The sequence below is a fragment of the Capronia coronata genome, assembly GCF_000585585.1.
Source record: "Capronia coronata CBS 617.96 chromosome Unknown acBCG-supercont1.5, whole genome shotgun sequence".
Taxonomy (NCBI): Eukaryota; Fungi; Ascomycota; class Eurotiomycetes; order Chaetothyriales; family Herpotrichiellaceae; genus Capronia; species Capronia coronata.
Genome location: NW_006912897.1, coordinates 67,138 through 86,963, shown reverse-complemented (window position 1 = coordinate 86,963; position 19,826 = coordinate 67,138). Strand labels below are relative to the sequence as shown.

At 52.0% G+C, this 19,826-nt stretch overlaps 10 protein-coding genes across 10 annotated transcripts; 5 read left to right on the top strand and 5 right to left on the bottom strand.

Annotated features, from left to right (window-relative positions):
- Positions 1-651: 651 nt before the first annotated feature.
- Positions 652-3,729, top strand: A1O1_05720 (6-phosphofructo-2-kinase/fructose-2,6-bisphosphatase; the record flags this gene model as incomplete). The annotated part of the gene is made up of 2 exons (XM_007726604.1): positions 652-3,614; positions 3,666-3,729. The coding sequence occupies 2 exons, from the start codon at positions 652-654 to the stop codon at positions 3,727-3,729; spliced, it is 3,027 nt and encodes a 1,008-aa protein (XP_007724794.1).
- A 104-nt stretch (positions 3,730-3,833) lies between these two features.
- On the bottom strand, positions 3,834-4,163 carry A1O1_05719 (uncharacterized protein; the record flags this gene model as incomplete). Its single annotated transcript, XM_007726603.1, has 1 exon — positions 3,834-4,163. One exon carries the CDS (start codon positions 4,161-4,163, stop codon positions 3,834-3,836), a length of 330 nt encoding a protein of 109 aa, XP_007724793.1.
- Positions 4,164-4,649: 486 nt separating this feature from the next.
- Positions 4,650-7,127, top strand: A1O1_05718 (uncharacterized protein; the record flags this gene model as incomplete). Its single annotated transcript, XM_007726602.1, has 1 exon — positions 4,650-7,127. The coding sequence occupies one exon, from the start codon at positions 4,650-4,652 to the stop codon at positions 7,125-7,127; it is 2,478 nt and encodes an 825-aa protein (XP_007724792.1).
- A 607-nt stretch (positions 7,128-7,734) lies between these two features.
- On the top strand, positions 7,735-9,036 carry A1O1_05717 (uncharacterized protein; the record flags this gene model as incomplete). The annotated part of the gene is made up of 1 exon (XM_007726601.1): positions 7,735-9,036. One exon carries the CDS (start codon positions 7,735-7,737, stop codon positions 9,034-9,036), a length of 1,302 nt encoding a protein of 433 aa, XP_007724791.1.
- Positions 9,037-9,346: 310 nt separating this feature from the next.
- Positions 9,347-11,143, bottom strand: A1O1_05716 (esterase/lipase; the record flags this gene model as incomplete). Its single annotated transcript, XM_007726600.1, has 1 exon — positions 9,347-11,143. One exon carries the CDS (start codon positions 11,141-11,143, stop codon positions 9,347-9,349), a length of 1,797 nt encoding a protein of 598 aa, XP_007724790.1.
- Positions 11,144-12,380: 1,237 nt separating this feature from the next.
- On the bottom strand, positions 12,381-13,308 carry A1O1_05715 (uncharacterized protein; the record flags this gene model as incomplete). The annotated part of the gene is made up of 2 exons (XM_007726599.1): positions 12,381-13,167; positions 13,211-13,308. 2 exons carry the CDS (start codon positions 13,306-13,308, stop codon positions 12,381-12,383), a joined length of 885 nt encoding a protein of 294 aa, XP_007724789.1.
- A 1,177-nt stretch (positions 13,309-14,485) lies between these two features.
- On the bottom strand, positions 14,486-15,109 carry A1O1_05714 (mitochondria fission 1 protein; the record flags this gene model as incomplete). The annotated part of the gene is made up of 4 exons (XM_007726598.1): positions 14,486-14,815; positions 14,867-14,960; positions 15,013-15,031; positions 15,091-15,109. The coding sequence occupies 4 exons, from the start codon at positions 15,107-15,109 to the stop codon at positions 14,486-14,488; spliced, it is 462 nt and encodes a 153-aa protein (XP_007724788.1).
- Positions 15,110-15,492: 383 nt separating this feature from the next.
- Positions 15,493-16,197, top strand: A1O1_05713 (kinetochore protein spc24; the record flags this gene model as incomplete). The annotated part of the gene is made up of 3 exons (XM_007726597.1): positions 15,493-15,519; positions 15,570-15,967; positions 16,020-16,197. 3 exons carry the CDS (start codon positions 15,493-15,495, stop codon positions 16,195-16,197), a joined length of 603 nt encoding a protein of 200 aa, XP_007724787.1.
- Positions 16,198-17,079: 882 nt separating this feature from the next.
- Positions 17,080-18,535, top strand: A1O1_05712 (uncharacterized protein; the record flags this gene model as incomplete). The annotated part of the gene is made up of 3 exons (XM_007726596.1): positions 17,080-17,136; positions 17,184-17,636; positions 17,690-18,535. 3 exons carry the CDS (start codon positions 17,080-17,082, stop codon positions 18,533-18,535), a joined length of 1,356 nt encoding a protein of 451 aa, XP_007724786.1.
- A 152-nt stretch (positions 18,536-18,687) lies between these two features.
- A1O1_05711 (thioredoxin reductase) lies at positions 18,688-19,761 on the bottom strand (the record flags this gene model as incomplete). Its single annotated transcript, XM_007726595.1, has 1 exon — positions 18,688-19,761. One exon carries the CDS (start codon positions 19,759-19,761, stop codon positions 18,688-18,690), a length of 1,074 nt encoding a protein of 357 aa, XP_007724785.1.
- Positions 19,762-19,826: the final 65 nt, after the last annotated feature.

Genomic DNA, 19,826 nt, shown 5'->3' with positions numbered 1-19,826 from the left:
TGTCGCGATGTTGGTTGCACGTCTTCCTCTGGCAGCGAGGCTTAAGGATTTGTTGGCTTCAACGACGAATGAATCGCAGGATGGATGTAGCTGTGCTGAACGATGAATTCTCACGGACTACTAGTACTGTTGATAAATGAGCATATAGGATACGATGAATCTGGGTTTATAGGAAAGCTAGGTGGTAGCGAATATATTCTCCCTCTGGCGACATATTCAGGGGAACAGACTCGAACTGAGTACATGAGCAAGCCAGAATAGCATCAAACGCCCTGGTTCGAACGATACACCAAGGACCAGATAAGGGGTTCCCCTGGCGCGTGCAAGGTACATACGCTCTAAGCAACATCCTGGCATATATAGATCACGTCGACTGCTGGATTAAGAGTCAGGTACAAATGCCTGCGGAAATCCTCAGCCTTGTGGTTCATGAAGAGTGACGTAGCCTTGCGTAGGTGGTCATTATGGCCAATCGGAGCTTGTCTATCATTCCGCCGTCTGCGCCTGGGATACATGAGATACAACAGTGTTACCACCAGTAACGCAGTGTCAACATCGGCTTTCCAAGTCGCTTTTCGTGTGGAAAAGGCCGCTCACTGTGTCGAACGCTAGCTCTTCGAGTCTTCGAGGGCTCGGCGAAAGGCCACCTCCATGTTGTCAGCATTCACCGCTCAGCCGATTGTCGAGCTGAAACCACGAGACAAGTCCAAGATCGAGTCCATTCTCTTACACAGTGACCAACTCCTGGTTGGTCTCAACACAGGCGCACTTCGCATCTATCGCATCAAAAGTCCCTCCACGAGGACCAACGAGGCTGACGAAAGCTCCGAAAATCATGATGCGCCCGCCGACGAAGCGACGTCTTCGAAACCCTCTGAATTGCTTCGGGAATACGAAAAGTTCTCCAAGCACAAGATAGAACAGCTTGCCGTTTTCCGTGAAGCGAATATCCTGATATCGCTGAGCAATGGGTTGGTGTCAATCCATGATCTTGGAACATACCAATTGCTTGAGCAATTGACCAAAACAAGAGGAGCGACCACTTTCGCAGTGACCAGCAACATAGAAAAGGATCTCACAACCAGTGTCCCGACATTGGTCAGTAGGTTGGCTGTTGCCGTCAAGAGAAGGCTGCTATTATGGTCCTGGCATGATGGAGAGCTCGACGGCGATCCCGCAGAGATCCCAATGTCCAGCAGCATTAAGTCGTTAACGTGGGCGAGCGGAACCAAGATTCTCGCAGGTCTCAGTGCCAACTATATCCTTGTGAACATTGAATCTGAAGAGGTGAAGACTATTGTTGGCCCAGGCAGTATAGGCGGTGCTCCTGGTCAGGAGAGTAGCAGGCTGGGCGGGACAATGAGCTACATCGGGATGGGGTCGATGGTACCGATGCCGCTCGCCACGGGACTTGGAGATGATGAGATGCTGTTGGCGAAGGACATCAATACACATTTTATTGACCGAAATGGAGAACCTATCGGCCGGAGACAAATACCGTGGCGAACACCGCCTACAGCAGTGGGATACTCATACCCGTACCTTCTCGCTCTCCAAGATGCCAGCAAAGGGGTTCTGGAAGTTCGCAATCCTAAAACCCTCACACTCCTCCAATCAATCGACCTCCCCGGTGCCGTGTTGTTGCAAGTCCCGAACCCCAGTATCAGTTTAGCCCATCAAGGAAAGGGGTTTTTCGTGTCTAGTGAGCGGACAGTTTGGAGAATGCAGGGTCTGAACTATGACGCCCAGATCGACTCCCTAGTTGAGAGCGGCTCCCTCGACGAAGCAATCAGCCTCCTAGACATGATCGAAGAAACCTTGATCAAGAACAAGAATGGGCGCCTACGAGAGATCAAAATGCAAAAGGCTCAGAAGCTGTTCGACGAAAAGAGATTCCGAGAAGCATTGGACCTGTTTGGAGAAGTATCCGCGCCACCAGAGCGTGTCATCATGCTATATCCTGAAGTTATAGCTGGGAGGCTAGCAAAATCTGAGAGCGACAGCACAGATACAAAGCCTCCCAGTACCGAAGATAATCACCAGAAACCCGGCTCAACCGAAGATTCTCCTCCTGAGGCAAAGACATCTACCTCTGGCCTGGAAGACACCAGTGCCAATAGTCCTGAGCCTGTTGTTAACATCGACAGCCAAAGCCTCCCTGAGAAGGACCTCAAAACAGCCGTTCGTGAGCTGCAGGCTTTCCTCGCAGACGTCCGTCGCAGACTACAGCGCTTTTTCAACCCAGACCAGTCTGTACGCACTTTATCTGAAGTTCAGAGTAGCTCCCAGTCGGAAGACATTCGACAAGTGACCGAATACCTCCTGGGACTTCCCACACTGGACGACGTCGACCTGGGAGATAAGATCCTGGCGCTGGCAAAATTTGTGGACACTACCCTTTTCAGAGCACATATGTATGCCACACCCTCACTTGCTGGTTCACTATTCCGGATCCCCAACTTTTGCGATCCAGAGGTCGTGATGGCCAGATTGGAAGAAACCGAGCGCTACAATGACCTGATTGAGTTTCTGTACGGTAAACGACTACATCGACAGGCATTGGAGCGACTACGAAAGTTCGGACAGGCCGAGAAGACAGAGGATATTGACCCTGAACTACACGGCCCTCAGAGGACTGTGTTATACCTACAGAACCTGGGACCAGAACTGATCGACATGATCCTTGAGTTCGCCCGATGGCCTTTGGAGACCGACCCAGAATTGGCCATGGAGATTTTCATCGGTGATACAGAAAATGCAGAGTCGCTTCCACGCCGGAGAGTCCTGAATTTCCTAGAATCCATCGACAAAGACTTAGCCCAGAGGTATCTGGAGCATGTCATTGACGAATGGAATGACCTTACGCCAGATTTACATCAGCATCTTTTGGCTCTATACCTTGAGCGGCTCAAAGACCCCGCTCGCGAGAACCCTGAGGAGGTCCTCGACAAGTTCCTGACATTGTTGAGGACGTCTGACCAATATTCTCCCGCGAAGATTCTGGACTTGCTGCCTCGAGACGACCCTCTATTTTACGAAGCCAGGGCCGTGGTCTTCAGTAAGATGGGCAACCACAAGCAGGCGCTGGAAATCTATGTCTTCAAGCTACATGATCCAGCCAAGGCTGAGGATTATTGCAATCAGGTCCATCTTGAAGAGACCTTGAGGAACAACAGCAAGGCTCCTTCGCGGCGCAAATCAACGAGCGATCCCGTCGATGAACGTCCCTCGATCTATCATATCCTCCTGAATCTTTATTTGAACCCCCCAAAAGGAGAAAAGGCCCTGTGGGATCCGGCAATCGGATTGATGGCCCGCCATGGGCCCAGGCTACCGGCAAGCTCCACGTTAGAACTAATCCCCGAGGGGTTGACGGTTCGAGACCTCGAATTTTATTTTCGGGGACGTATCCGCAATGCAAATAGCACCATGAATGACTCCATGGTAACAGCAGCACTGAGGAAAGTGGAAGCTGTGCGTGTGCAGGCCGCTCTCTTGCTCGGTGACGGCGCTCCAACTGGAGGTAGGGGGAGGAAGGTTCGGATCGACGAAGACCGGGTCTGTGGTGTTTGCTACAAGCGTCTCGGCGGCAGCGTCATCAGTGTTTTCCCCGAGTAAGTCCACTCCCATGCACTTCGCCCTGAAGTCGTGCTGACATGTCCCAGCAACTCGGTTGTCCATCTTGGTTGTGCGGTTCGCAAGCAGAATGAGCTTGCGGGCAAGAGCTGACGGCCGGCCCATGTCGAGTAGCCAGTGCTCCGTTGATTCGATTTGAGATACCCATTGCGCCGAATAGGCCAAGCTAAGCAAATGTTGTCCAATATGCCTCCTTCTCAGCTTTCGTCTTCTGCAACTTCGTCACCGTAGTTTTCCTCTTCTACTTCGTCGTCTGGCTGTCGCTTGGAGATAGAGATCTTACTGTCCCGCTCGCCAGACTTATTATCTTCCTCCATCTTGTCCGTCAGAAACCCATTGACCTCTTCCTGCAGTGCCTTGGTCGAGGCTCTAAGGCATGATAAGTACTCGGTCTTCGCTTGCGTATCAGGAGTCTGCCCTTCGTCGGACTGCGGCACTGCTATACTATGGCAAAAAGTCCTGTCACCGGTTGGAGAGTGGTACGTAGCGCTTAAAGTGGCTGACATGCGTTCTGTCCTGTTCGTCATGGTGCTTACTTATGGCTTCGAGACTGAAAATGATGGTTCACATGGGCTGGAGTGGTTGGATTTGTGCAGAAGTCAGAATTGTTGTGGTACTAGTAGTAGTCCGTAGTAGTAGCTGTAGTAGGAGTCTCGGGATGACTTCATATCGAGGGACAACTGCGCGTGGATCACTAGTAGTAGGCCTCTCCAACATCAATCAACTTCTGTAAACCATACCAGGTACCCTCCATGTCTAACCAGACACAGCTGCCTGGGCACGTTTGGCCCTGATAGAGTCCACAGCCTTTGATGGGCATGATACGCAAACTCTTCTCTCCCACCTATTATTACTATGTCTCCTGGAGGCCCCTCCAATTCACAGCGCATGCGCTGTCGACCTGATGCCTGCGAACCGAAGTCTCGAGATTCGAACCCCGTGTACTGACAAGGCATCAAGAGCATACGATCACCGTCAGTTTGTCAACACCTCGCTCTCCGACCACCGAGCACATGGAGCCTCCTCCTCCTCGTCGGGCCGGTCTGCGGTCGCCGGTGCCTCCTGCCGCTGTATCACCAAACCCATCCCGTTCAACGTCGAAGCAGAGCAGTCGGCCTGGCTCAAGCGGAAGTGACGCTTCGGCATCCTCGAGCCTCTCTGTCGTGAAAAGATCCCCCTATGTCCACCAGCTACCCAAATTCTCGTTACATAACAATATCAGTAATACCTCTCTGCCTTTCCACACGAGACCGTCCGCCCAATACATGCCTCGAGATGGAACTGCGAAACAGAACCTAGCTCCTCCAAGTGAACTTCAGAAGCACCGCCCTCGGCAGCACTCTCAGGGATACTTCGAGCCATCGATGCCATCAGCCTCTCTTGCAAGCCAATCGGCCCTTCACGACAACACAGGCATGCACGGCCTCACGCCATCCCAGATTGCGGCGCAAGCTGCAATGCAACACCTGAATGCGGCCAACCACAACCGCAGAAGATCCCAGACTGTGCCATCTCCGCAAGAGCAGAATCAGCAAGAGATTCGTCGGGAAAGCCGGGGCTCGACAGGTTCTCACGACGCTCAAACGTCGCCTACAGCTCTGGACCAGCAATACCGGAACGGCTTGGTGGGTACTAATGCGGCCGCCACAGCAGCAAGTGTGGTATTCCCGCGCAATGCTGCTTCATCGAGCCAAGTATCCTTGATGGAAGAGGAAAAGTCCAAGAAGGGGTTGAAAAGATTTAGACCAAAACATATGGTGCTATCACGAGACAAGGACAAAGAAACGAAGGAGAAACCTCCACCATCACCCAACAGACACGCCCCAAGCGGTCTATCCAAGGTCATGAATGCTTCGACTACAAGTCTGGCTGAATCCCTCTCATCCACCAACTCCTCTCTCTATCAGATGGCTAACCCATCGTCATCAACCATCGTCTCTTTCTCAGAGGCAAAGGACAAGGCACACAAACATCACGGCCTACGTCAGAAACTAAAACTGAAGGACAAGGATGAATCCTATGCACTACCCTTGTCATCCGCGAATTCGAATTCGCGACCTGTGGATATCAACAACCCATCATCACTTTACTCGTTCGCTCCGTCCTCCCCTGCACCGTCCTCCAGCTTCTCGAAGACAGTCTCGGGGTTGGACCTGCGACATGGAGGCCGCGCCCTACGAGAGAAGAAGAAAGAGGAGAAGGCTCATGCTCTCGCCAGTCTTGAGCCTGTTTACAGTCGTGGCGAAAGCGACACCTCTGAATGGCCGTCGTTGGGCACGAGTTTCACCAACTCATCCGTGACCAATTTCAATTCATATACCGAAGTTAAAGAAGCGGGTATAAGTTTTGGTCTATCCAATATGTCAGCCGATGATGCCTGGGACCTTCTCAGAGCCAAAATACTCGTCGTCTTTGAAGGTGAGGCGGTGCGGATTGCGGTGGAAGACTTGAACAAACTGGTCACCATTCACGTGCAGAGGTGCGTTCAAAGAAGAGATCCCAGCATTATCATTGGAGATCTGGAAGATCTACTGAAGACCGGTTTTCTCAGCCTCAACCATACTTTGCGCCAAGTGTCGGATGACAGACTCATTCCCCATCTAGTGAGCATGTGGACTCTGGTGTTTGGTTCCATTTTGCCGTTCATGCAAGCGGTCTTTCTTCCCCTGGACCAAGAATTCAAAGGCAGAGGCAGCATACTCACCAGTCCTAAACTGGCAGCGGAATTTTGGGGTGCTTTACCAAGCGCTGAAACCGGCAGTACTTTGTCATCGTCGCCTGCTGCTGGGGACGGCGCCGGCTACGCTGTGTCTGCCGGAGAAGAATTGGAAGTGCGACGAATCCTGCTCATTGCATTCCGAGACATGATCGTTCTTCCCCGGTTTGAGGTGTTGAAAGCGACTTTCTCTCGACTCAGCCTTGAAAGTATCAATGCGACCTTGTCACATTTCGATGGTGGCAATAGAAATCGTGGGAACAGTGGGGGTAGTGACAGACCGGCCACTGCGCAAGGCATCGAGCCGATGTATGGCAGCTACAACTCTCAGAGCAGCACGCTGCTGGGAAGCGTGGGGTCTGGCGGCAGGTCTCGAGCAACCTCGAACCTCTCGGTGGTGAGCAATCCAGCGCAGGACGTGGCTTTTCAGTCCTTTAGTTCTCCACCAGCGGCCAGACCAACCGATAGCTCATCGGCCCAGGTCACCGAGACTGTTGGCCGAATGCTCCAGTGCCTGTCAGTCCTATGTTCAATCCAGTCAGGGGACGATGCTCAGGGAAAGATGGAAGAGCTCAACAGACAGCTCAAGTTGAATTGGCTCGGTCGTGGGCGCACCGGACGCAACAGGAAGGGGTTCGTTGGGAGCAGAGTCAGGCCCATGGGTAGCGTGAGCTCCACGATACGGGAGTTCAATCGCGATGGCAGCCCAACTCCCACGCCTACTAGGCAAGGGACCGTCAGCAGACAAGACGAGACCGCCCGAGGTGCCGTATAGACAACAGGAGTGTGGTGCATCGAGCCGAATCATACGAGCCTATTAGCAGGGTGCCTATCAGCAAGGCTACAGTATGATGATATCTCCCTTAACTCAGCTGCAAAGATACGTCAAATACGGCAAGCTCAGAGGGTAGCAGACTGATCCGTCAAACACCTCCATGACGTGAGGGAGCCAATGAGGTCTCAGCCGAGGAGAGTAACCGACTCTGGGGTTCTGGTTGAACGTTCCCTGTCAAGGTTCACCATAACGTTATGCGTAGTCGTTCTGTCGGCAGCTCCATGACTCCTCCCTCGAGGAACCCGGGATCAAAAGGAGTTCAATGGCCATCTACTGTGCTTACATCCGTTTACGAAGTCTGTATCCTTCGATATATTTTGGCTCTCCCTCTGTCTCTGCAGCACTATTCAACCTAACGGGCGCCGACTGGTATCTGCGCAGCATATTCCTAACATACGCCATAGTGAATTGGGGACGTTGGAAGGTCTTGACTTCTTGACCGTGGTACAACGCCATATATTCGATGGTCACAGACTCTTCCACTTCACCTTATTCTAGAAATGAAACTATAAGGAAAACGTTTGAAGAACCTGCTTCCAGACCTCAGATGGCCCGTGACCGAGGCATGACGAAGAATGAAAGCGAGGCGAAACGGAAGGCGGAGAATTTTGACGTCCCACAACTTGGACAAGATGCAGCAGAGAGGAAGAGAGCCCTGAACGTCCTCGCTCAGCGGCGTTACCGACAGCGACGAAGGGAACAGCTGGAACGACTCCGGGCACAAGCAAACACAACTGATGACTTCGATTTGCCCAGGACTCAGAGCGACGCTGCAGACGTTCATACGACGCACAATGTTGACTCGGTTCAGTCTCTGACCCAGGTTCATTCAGAATCACGACTCACCTGGTCGGATGAGGATGGATCAGCGTTGGTCCCTGGCGTCTACGATGGAGACCGGCTACCCGAGGCCGTTGTCTCTCAACAAGATTACCTGCCAGTCTTTCCCGAGAACACTTTAAACTTCTCGACAGAGGACCAGTGCCTATGGGACCCCTTGCTTTACTATCCAGCCTCCGCAAGCACCTCTCCATCGGGTAGAACGAGCTCTCCTTCAAGTGGAAGTGCAGCCTTGTCTTTGATATCTGCACCAGTGGCACGAAGGATATCGGAGGCAGCAAAATCATCCATTACAGCGGCAACTACACCGTATTCGTTTTCCGACGAAGCAAATTTTGACATGCCTGAGGTGAAACTGCTCAGCGGCTGTGCCTCTAGTGCCAGGCGACTGAATGTCCAGGATCTCATTTGGTCGATCACCTCACTCTCGCCCTTTGCGGAGCCTGGCATAGCAATGGCTCAATTCAACCACTTGCCTGTGAATCTCCGACCGACATCTAATCAAATGTCGATACCACATCACCCTATTATCGATCTGTTACCTTGGCCATCGGTGCGCGACAGGATGATCATGATACTTTCTCAGCCGCCCGAAGTTCGACCACCAAGTGCAGCATTGCCAACGGCGCTCTTCGAATTCGTATATGATCTTGAAGACAGTGCCGAGGGGATGCGGATCTTTGAAAACGATCCTTATTCCGAGCAGAACTGGGAGATCGGCGAAAAGGTCTTCAAGTCGTGGTGGTGGATGTTTGACAAAGACATCATCCGCCGAAGTAATCAACTGCGCGCGTTTCGAGGGGCTCCAATGTTGGGCAGTGGGAGCGTATTGGGAGAGGTGGCCTGGTTCTGGCAACATTATGCATGGGACATTTGTCTCTTCGAGGGATCGCTCTCTCCGGAAAGCATGACTGACCAGATGTGCTCCTTTCTATGGTCAGTTGGATCTTCAGACATAACAAAGAGCACAACTGTGCGGCGCTCGAGTGAGTCAGGGCGGGTTGAGTAGGAAGATATGCGTATCTCGCCAGCCTTCCTAGGTGCTCAGTGTATTTGGCAACGCATGATTATCCTCGGTTGCATTCACGATGAAGGAATCCCCTACCTTTGCTACGTTTTATTACTGCGATCCTCTATGACAGTTCTTCCGGTAAGAAGTTGCCGGGGGCTTAGCGGAGGGTTTCAAGCCTGTCTGGTTCAGCCACTAGGATTCACAGACCCGGACCTTTGGTCATGTTGTGCCATGGAAGACGCATGGTATCAGATTGTAGTATGTACTCTATACATAACTTCAAAATCATTTCTCATATCTTACTGCTTCAGGTATGGTTGGTCCCCATCAGACTGATGGTCAAGCCTTTCATGCGACGCTTAAGAAGGTCTTCCTCACTCCCCAGTGAGACCAGACTCTTACTCCTGCTTTTCTCGGTGCTTCCTGTCTCACCGATTGCGCGACCACGGGTGTGCCTTTCGTCTTGCACCGTCTCCTTGGCTTTGGAAGGAGACTTGGAGCTTTCATCCCTCAAGGACGACATGACGAGCGGGGCATCGTCATCTACGCTCTCCCCTGTCGGTGTGCGACGGTGATGCCGCAACTGGGTGGAAGCCAGTTCCAGGCTGCTGTTGGAGTCTTGAGTAAGGGTTCCGTTTCGCAACCTTGACTCGATTGCCGGGCCTTCGAATTGATGGGGAGGCTTGTCGAAGATCTCTAATATCCAATTCGCACAGCGAAATATGTGCTTCCAGCCTTCAGGAAACACCGAAACAAACGACACAAAGCCATGAGAAATACCAGGGATCAGTGTCACCTCCACGTGGTCCTTTTCATCGAATTCTGCGGTGGATTTCTCCAGTCCAACCTCTTGTCGCTCTCGAAACAGATGGAGCTTCGCTTGCCGAAGTCGACCTGCAAAAATGACCGTGTCGTCGACCAAAGGATCTCGCTCGCCGGTGAGGAAGTACGTCTTTGGAAATTTGGCAAGGAGATTCTCTGGAGCCACTGCCGGGCAGAGAAGGTGATCCGTCGTAAAGTCGGGCCGATTGTACGGACCGACGTAGAGGATGATCATGGCCCGCATCATCTCGGGCGTCAATATTCGGTCGCCAAAATAGGAAATAATTGAAGAAACCGCCAATCTTGTCTTCAAGGGTTGTGGTTTGGACGTTGCAATGGCCTGCTTCTGTGCCTCGACGTCTGCGTTTGGGCCATCTTCCTGGAACACGCCCTTTTTGTCCTTACTGCTAAATCCGAAGAAGTCCCGGTTGGGACTATCCTCATCATCATCACCAGGCCTGGGGGTGGTTGGAGTATAGCGACTGTCGATATCTTCACTCTTCCTCTTGATAAAGCTGCGATACTTCTTTGCTGTCCTCGGGTTGCGGATCAGTGCCATTTGATCGTCAGTCATCCAGCTTCCAATGTTCATATCCAACGCCGGATACAACAGCACCAGTCCGGCAGGAGATGGCAAAATCCCTCGAGATGTCCTGGCTTGGTTGGATTGGATAATCATAAAAGTGGTACCGGTAGCAAGATTGCCACCGGCACTATCGCCCGTCAGGACTATTCTTGGACACGACTCGGGTTTCATGCCAATGCATCTTCCCCGGGTGGCCACAATCTGAGTGTAGACATCGAAACATTCGTTCAGCGCATAAGGGTACGGGTATTCTGGAGCCTTGCGATAATCCAAACTGAGGACCGGGAGTCCCGTCCTCCCGGCCCAGGCAAGCAGCTTGTCGTCGCTTGTCCGGGGATCCATTGCCACGAAGCCGCCTCCAGGAATATCCAGGACCAAGTTTTCTTGCGCCTCGAGCTCGGCAAGCGACCCGTCAAAGTACATCCATGCGACGACGGGCTCTTTGTAGTTGGATTGCTTAGGCCGAGGGATCCTGATCCGCCTCGGGTTGTACTTTGTGAATCGCGGCCGCATCATCGCACCCAGCCATTTGAGGTAGGGTGTGTTGGGTTTGTTCCATGATACCCGCAGATGGTCGACAGTCAGCACGGCCCTTACTTTTCGGACCTTGTCGTCCGCTTGTTCTGCCGCGATCAGATAATAGACGGTGAATATGATCGACGCCAAATCCCTAATTCTCTTGTTTCGTATTCTCATGGCTGTCCAAAACCCGGCATCTAATCCTGTAGTGATCCATGTTGCCCGGAAGTAGGATCTGCTGTATAGGTTGGCCAGTGGCTCAGGCGACTCGAGGCCGACTAGCTTTGCGAAGTTTCGACATATGTATAGCCAGAGAAGGGTGAGCACCACGGATCGCCACGGAGTCAGCCGTTGGGAAAGGCTCCTGGAGAGCTTTCGAAAGATGGGAGGCCCATGTTTATTCCCCCTTTGAAGGTGTTAGAGCGAGGATGACAAGCGAGACTCGAGGAGACGCACCTTAGTAGATACAAGGACCAAAATGAGACGACTGCAAAGACCTGAACTTTGCGAAACTGTGACGATGGTCGGCCCAGTACATGGTCTGCAGTTTCCAGTCAGTCGATCTGGATGTTGAAGGGAACTCAAATGCATACCTATCATCACGAGGAGCGCAGGAGGCTTAACTTTAAGAGTTGAGGCACAGGGTGGCAGGTTAGAATAAGTCAAAACAAGAGAACGCCATACCAAGCACGGACATCGACTGCTTTGTCCTGAAAATGATAAACAGAAAGAAATGATGAGGCAGATGTCAGGATCGGAGAGGAGCAGCTGACCATGGCCAGTGGCCAGAGTGCATCAGCCATTATTGCGATCTGACACGGAATCTGGTCAGGCAGGCACTCGGAAGGCCGAAGTTGATGCCGAAGAGTGCAAATAATGATGTGATGCATCAGCATGTGATGCATGTGCGCTGCAGGGTGCGCTGTGCATGTGAAAGACTTGGAAGGATCCTCTACTGGTCAGGTGACTGCACGTGATCGGCCAGATACATGGAATATGTCTACAAGTAGCATGGTCGACGATGACTCTCAACGTCAGTGTAGCAACAGTGTCCTCAAAACCTGTTTTTACAGATCATGGTCATCAAAGTCATTGCGCAACCCTCCTAGTGCGCCAGGAGCGTCATTCGTTAAATAAAGGCTTCACTCAAACCTTCCAAGACTTCTTCGCCAGATGCAGCATCATCTTTCATCAATGCCAGCAAGAGACTGTCCATGATATCTTCAAAAGGTGCATTAGGACGTCGGGGCCAATTGTCTCAAGTTCGGTGTCAGGAGGCCAGCAATATGCATCAATGAAGTGATGCTAACCCTCAGGTATAAACCGGCTGTCCTGTTTCAAGTGAGACCTGCTCAATGCTCAACCTTCCTGGCGAGATTTGAGCGCACAGCATTTTTTCGGCAGCAGGAACTCGTCATGAGAACGGTAAATGATCCCTAATCCAACCGGTCACACCTCCTCCGGTACTGCTGCCTCGACTTCCTGAACTCCCTCCCGAATTTCCTCTCGAACTATGTCGTCTTGTTTCTTGCGGGCTTCTCGGTTGTCGCACGCTAGTGGAAGGTTGCAAATCAGATTCTCGTCGGCGTCCATAGTATGACTGCCTCGATTGCTGTGACTCGGTCGGACTTTCTGGTATAGTCACAGGATTCTGGCGACTACCTTCTGGACCGAAGCCCTGAGGGCTGCTTATTACCGGAGAGAGGTGCCGACTCATTCTTCGTCTTGGAGAGGTTTGTTCGTTGCGTACATTGGCGTTCGAAATCGGCCTGCGACAGTGAGGGCATGTGTCGTGTTCTTTCAGCCAGGCCGTCACGCAATCCCCGTGAAACCAGTGATTGCACGGTAGAACAGTCATTTCATCGCCCAGTTCCACATTGTCCATGCATATCGAGCATTCGGCCATGCCGTCACTGCCCAACATGTCATGGTCCACGCGCTTCTTCTTGAGTGATTTGATCGCATCTTCCGACGCCGGTGGAGGGGCATTACCGGCCTGGTTCTCATCCATCAGCTGTGTCATGACCCGATCGAAGGCTTCTTGTGTAAAGACCACGTCGCCATGCTGGGCGTTTCCGGGATTGAAAAGCTGGCTCAAAAGATCGAAAGGGTGCGGTTGCTGGCCAGCGGCTCGTGTGCCGTCAGCATCTGGGCGAAGAGCTGCCGCGGGCTGCACCGACTGCAGAATGAGGGAGAATAAACTGGGATGTCAGTCGGCGCCTAGAAGTTGTCCATTGCACTCACTCTTGCAAACTGCCTGGTGTCATGGGTCCACCAAGACCCCCAAAGTCATCTTCGGGGTATCCAAGAGGCGGTGTAGGGCGGAATAGGTTTGGTGGCATGGTTCGGGTCTGTAGTATCAGCGCGTTGGTAAGTAATAATGTCTCCGTATCGGCAGCCGCATCTTCACCAAGGGTATCAATTACATTTCTTCCCATGTTGCCGCTCCTCATCGATCTTGTCGTAAAAGAGATTCTCCCTCCCGCGTGATTGCTTGTGAACTCGAATGTCGTGAAACCATCCCGAGGCTGCGAGTCTGGGTCGTCACTCCATGGATTGTGGTCAAATAGAGGCTGTAAGGGCGATAGAGTTGGCGGAGGAGGTGAGATAGCCTGTTGCCTGCTCGGGCTCGCGGTCGATGTGGTGTGTGGTTCGAGCTGCTCGGGTCTATTAGTATCATCACGTCCGGTGAGGCAAGAACACGTACGATCTCTGTGAAGTCGCCTTCGCATCTCGGACAAGTCAGTCCTCCATGCGCTCTTTCCCACTCATTGTTGCACTGGTGACAAAAGACCCGTTCACCCTCCAGTCTCCGCGTGTCTGCCATGGTGGAGATGGGACATAAAGGAATGGACCGTTACAAATAATGCTAAGGAAGATGATATCAAACCAGTGGTTTTTAGGTGTCAAGGCTGCGTCATGCGCCGGGGCAGGCGGCTCGGTGGATAAAGGCCAAGTCTCGATCTGGGGTAGTAGTAGTCACTTGAATGCAAGTGTGGCGGCAAGAAAATGAAACGGCTTAGGACGGAGAGGATGCGGAGCCTAGGAATGGATAGACGGCGATCAAGCAAACGTTAAAGGTGATGACTGTTTACTGCATTGTTCATGGTCGCAAACACAAAGTCGAGCAGGAGCTGGTATTTCACTACTGGTAGGCGGTTGACGTACCATCTATCCAGTTCACCTTTGTTGAACTATCAATCAGGTTGGCGTCTGGGTGTATCACTTCAGATGCAGGAAGTCAGTGTAGGCTTTACCGCATGCTGACTTCGAGGTTGTCTTGACGGATAACCACCGATGTTTCCATCGATCTGACGTTGCTCCGTTCATATTCATGCTTTTTCAAATGCCTTGTAACAATGTACAGCCACATTTCCACTACATCCAGACTTGTCCCCCATACTACTCCAAACCAGGCAACATGTATTTGTTTGAAGAAGTTGGAATTTCTGTCTCACAACACACAGCACACAATGCGTGCCTCCGTATTGCGCTCTACTAGCCAGCAGCAGATAGTAATCACCTTCTTCTTGACCCTTTCATAATCATACCACCAACAATTCCAGCAACCACAGCAGCACCGCCGAGAATCGCGACACCCATCAACCCTTCTCTCGATACCTTGTCATCGATTAACTGTCTCAAGCTTGCAGCCTGCAGATTCCCAGGCTCTTTTTCTAGTAACAAATCGTTGTACCGTCTGGCTTCAGCATAATTCCCGAGCTTGTAGTTGCCCAAGGCGAGATAGTATAAACACTCGCGCCTTCGTTCCGGTGTCGTCTTGAAGATGTCCGAAAGGAGTTGGACGCCCAGTTGTTGGTCACCGCGTTGGTTCGATTTAATCAATCCCTTCACCCGTCAGCCAACATGGAGCCCAGTGGCGGGCGCAATCACAGATACCCAAGCATAGTTAAATTTTGTCTGCACCGAAACATAGTCGCCTTCTTTTTCATACTGCGCACGAAGTACTTGTAGTTCCGCCGGTTTCAGGGGGCTGCGATAGGGCTGTCAGAGGGAGAAGTCCTGATCACAGTCGCAGGACTGACCTTTCCGCATCTGCGGCATCTGGTAGGGAATCAGCGAACACAAGCCTTCCACCTTCTCGTTGCAGCTTGTCAACTCACAAGGCAGATTCGATGGCATATTGCCAGTTCGGGAGGTTTCTGGAGGACTTGGTCCGCAGGAGGAGCTTCAGTTCCGAAGAAGTTCGCTGAGATTTGTACAAGACAATGAATTTCCTCTTCACAAGTGGATCGAGAGTATTGAGACTGTACCTGAGTTCAAGTTCGTAGAGTATGCAGATGTGGCGCAGTGACTTGCATGTGGCGGCCAGAACGGTGACATGTCGGGATGACGACGGCTGGAGCTGTGGTTTTCCCGGTGCAGCCTTCCGCCTGTTGCTCCTCGCAACCACCACATCAACACAGAGGGTTGGATAATCTCAAACATCAGCGCGGGAGGGCATTACTTTCGCTACGCTCGTCTTCAACATCAACACTCGTGCTGCTACCATCTAAGTTGCCAGTATGCTTCTCGATGAAGATCCCGCCGCGGTAGGTTTTCCCCCCAAGACGACATGGACTGCTGTTGACTTGCGTTCCAGCTCATTCGTGCTACTGTCTCGAACTTCAACATCGCCCCAGACAAGGCCGCGCTTTCACGCGTTAACGATTCATTATCAACATTGCAACAGTCCCGCGAACTACGCATTCGAGATGCCGACACCGTGTTGAGAAAGCTATCCCGCCAGCTGGCAACATTATCTTCTCAACACCGCGAAGTTCTTTCAAGTCATGACAGCGGCAGGCATGCCAGTGAGATTGTGCAGCTCGACACCAAGAAGTTCCGCGTTGCGAAACAGGCGTCTGAGCTAGAAGCCGAGAGCGAGAGACTGGAGGCGGAATTGGAGAGGCTGAAAATGCGATTAACCGACTTGGAGGAGCAAGGAGTTGAGGGAGATGAGAACATGCGCCGTGCCCGTGAAGCGGATGATCCAACAGTGTATGTCTTTTGGGGTCTTCGACATCTAAGCCTGGATACTGACTATGCGCAGATTACGATTATGGCTCTACAGATCACTGGGAATCAGCCTCGAACAAGACGAGGCCGGCAACTACAACAAAGCAACGATTGGAAATACCAAAAGAGGCGATGTCCACGTTGTCAACATCGACCCTAAATTCTCGCGGTGGTTCTATGCAGACTATTTCTGGCAGACAATGCAAGGCTAGTCATGGGGGATGACCAGCTTGTGGTGAACAACATTGTCAATAACGTTAGCGAGGAGTTTGGGTGTTGGAATATGGTGGATACTATGCAGGGAGCTAGAAATGTTACGGGTGTCTTTTTCCAGGATCACAAAGCATCGAATTAGGACGACCTGGAATTGATCGAAGATCTGCTATGCGGTACGCGAAGAAGCTGTCCGCTTTTGGCCTTCGTAGTGGCGAAGGATGCTCGCGCTGGTGTACCGGGAGAACTGGAACAGCACCACCGCGCATCGCGAGATAAAAAGCCGAAAGAGGAGCCGTTGGGCGGCACCTGTAAGTACTTCTGGAGAAAGTACAATTTGATCAACAGCTAGCAGCGCATAGCATATCAAAGTGCTCTTGTGACCCTCCAAGAAGCTGTTTCTGAGTTCCCAACCCGCCTTCGCTAATGGGGGATTAATCGAACCTTTGCAAGTTCATTTTCTTGTACCAAAGTTCGGGCTGATGTTGGAGGGTTTCAAGCGAGACGTGAGAACCAAAGTCGATATCATAGATATACCTGGCAACTGCTTGATTACCTGCTTCGTGCAGAGCACCCTTTGCACCGTACACTCAACACTTTCGAACTATGATTCACAAATTGTTGCGAAGACATTATCGACCTACCTAGGTAAGGTAGATAGTACCTATGAAGGTACAGAGTAAGTAATTTGACCAACTTCAAGAGACCTCCCGAGAGCGGCTCTCGGAGATAAATGATCACGTGCCAAGCCGGTCCCGATAAACCTGCCATATTTCGAGGTCTGCAACTTTTGACTGGCGCAGTACTTCCAGTCCTCTATCCTGGTTGTATGTTCTCAATGCCATATTAGCGTCAGCCAGACAACAGGCGGGCTCTTCACGATGCGGAATAGGGCAACGACGCCGCTCAAGGTGAAGAAGAATCTTCTGGATCAGCTGGTAAGAACTCTCACCAGAGCCTGGAGCAATGTTAACGCCCGAGGCAGAAAATCCGACAATCATGGAGCAAATACAATCTCTACAATTTATCTCGCCTTACCAGACCTTCTTACCGGTGGAAGAACTTCTTCCAACTGAAATGGCTGGCCAAATCCACCTCACGAAGCTATCATGGAGAGCAGGTCCGGGAAAAACAGTGGGTGCGAATGTTCGATACACGGATCCGGTCTGTCGTTCCCATGGACGCTAAATACCTCGCCTCGAACGACGGCGCGCTCGAGTCGGCGGGGCGAGGATCAGGGCTAGAGAGAGGAGATGAGCCCAAGTCAAGATCAAGGGGAAAGCAAAAAGGCGAATTGCCAATTCCTTACATGCAAATGACATTTGCGCCGCTGGAACGGAGACTAGACACCGCCATTTTCAGGGCCATGTTCGCCAGCAGTGCTCGTCAAGCCAGGCAATTTGTGGTCCATGGCGCAGTCAAGGTCAATGGCAAAGAAGTATGCTACACAGTTGGGATGACATCGATTGGCTCAAAGCTGACATGCGGTAGATGCGGTACCCCGGATATCTTCTGAACCCCGGCGATATGTTTCAAGTACTCCCAGAACGGGTGATGTTTGCCACTGGCTCGCCGAAATTGCCTCCGAAGCCGAAAGCCGCAGACGAAGAGACCGAAGGCGAAGAGATTACTTCCGAAGACAACGAGGGTGTCGCCGGAGAAGCCGAGGCGGAGCAAGATCAGGCTCGTGACGATGTTGATGTCGAACGTGATCCTCGGGAAATCCTGAAGGATCTGAAAGCGCAGGCGAAGAGCATTCTCTCGTCTACGAAGCAAGACCTGGGAGCGAAACGAAAGCAGGACCTGAGAGCGTTCTCGAAGACCATACAACGGCTGCTTTCCCGGTCAGGGTCTTCTACAATCCTGACAGACAGCATAGAGGCACAATTTGCAGAATTACAGAATCAGCTGAAAATTCGGAGGCAGAACAAGGAGGCTGGCACCACATCACTCCCTTCGGCACAAGACGATTCGCGGACCTCTCTCGAGGACGGCGCAGAACAATCTAACAAGGATGAGAAGGATGAAGCGTTGTCAGGAGCAAACGGACAGGAGAACAGTCTCACGGACGGAGAGTACAACGAGCTACTTGCGGCTCTACAGTCAATGCATGAGAATCCGGTGGACGACTCGAAGCCATACGCGACGCCCTGGATGCCTCGCGACTATATGAGTGCGTTCGCTTTCATTCCCCGATACCTCGAGGTGAACCACAAGATTTGCGCGGCAGTGTATCTGAGACACCCTGTCGCAAGGCCCGGCTTGGCCGAGGTTCCGAGCCCCTTCTCCGATTTAACGCAAAGTGCCGCCTTTGGCTGGTATTTGAGGAGGAGTTGACACGCTTGATGTTGGTGCTCATTCGGGTGTTTCTTAATCTTTGTATCACTACATGACGGTGCAAGACGGTGTCGATGGCCAAAATACGCAAAAGGTAGAAATGGACTTGCTAGATCTTGGGGCAAACTATGTCTATACTCTAGGTTCATAGATTACAAAAGTGGGTTTGACCGATACTCCGGTGCCGCCTCACCATTGACATTGGGTTTCTTCGCCTGGGTCTCTTTCTCGATATTGGGCTCGTCATCTTCGAGGTCGGCCAGGTATTTTTCGGCCTCCAACGCCGCCATACAACCACTGCCTGCACTTGTGATCGCTTGTCGGTATCGTTTGTCCTGGACATCGCCAGCAGCAAAGACTCCGGGAACGCTGGTGTAGCTTGTGCCCGGTTTGGTGATGATGTAGCCATCCTCGTCGGTGTCAACTTGACCCTTGACCAACGCAGTAGCTGGGTCATGTCCGACTGCATAAAACAGGCCATTGGCCTCAAGCACCTCCTCTTCACTTGTGACCACGTTCTTGACTTTCAGGTGAGTCATCAGGCCTCTGGGTTTGTTCTCGCCTTGTACCTCCACAGCCACATGGTTGAATTTCACTGTCACCTTGGGGTGCGTAAGGAGGCGCTTGGCCATGGTCTTCGATGCCCTCAGTTTGTCTTTTCGGACAAGAACCGTAACGTGCGAGCCGTATTTGGTCAAAAACATTGCCTCCTCTGCCGCGGAATCTCCACCGCCAATAACAACGAGCGGTTTGTTCCTGAAGATCGGCACCGCACCGTCACACACGGCGCATGCAGATATGCCGTTCTGCCAGTATTTCTCCTCTCCAGGCAGATCCAGCCTCCTGGCGTTGGCGCCTGTCGCGATGATAACTGCGTCCGCTGTGTGTGCGGGTTCATCGGCATCCCCGTCTTCATATTCTCTCCATAGTCGGAACGGTTTCGACTTCAGGTCCACCTTCGTTATGGTCTCGGTGATGATCTCTGTTCCAAACCGCAGGGATTGCGCTCGCATCTCATCCATCAACTCGGCACCACCAATAGCCTTGGAGAAACCGGGGTAATTCTCGACTTCCGTCGTGGTCGTAAGTTGCCCGCCGGCGGCTGTGCCCCCAGCCAACATTCCCTCATACATGACAGGTTTGAGTTCTGCACGAGAAAGATAAATGGCAGCGGTATGGCCGGCAGGTCCAGAGCCAACAATGGCCACCTTTGTATGAGGTGCCATGGCTAGAACCGAGGACGAGGAGAACTTCTTCGTCAGAGGCGACTGCGGCTTCTGCTGTGTCACGG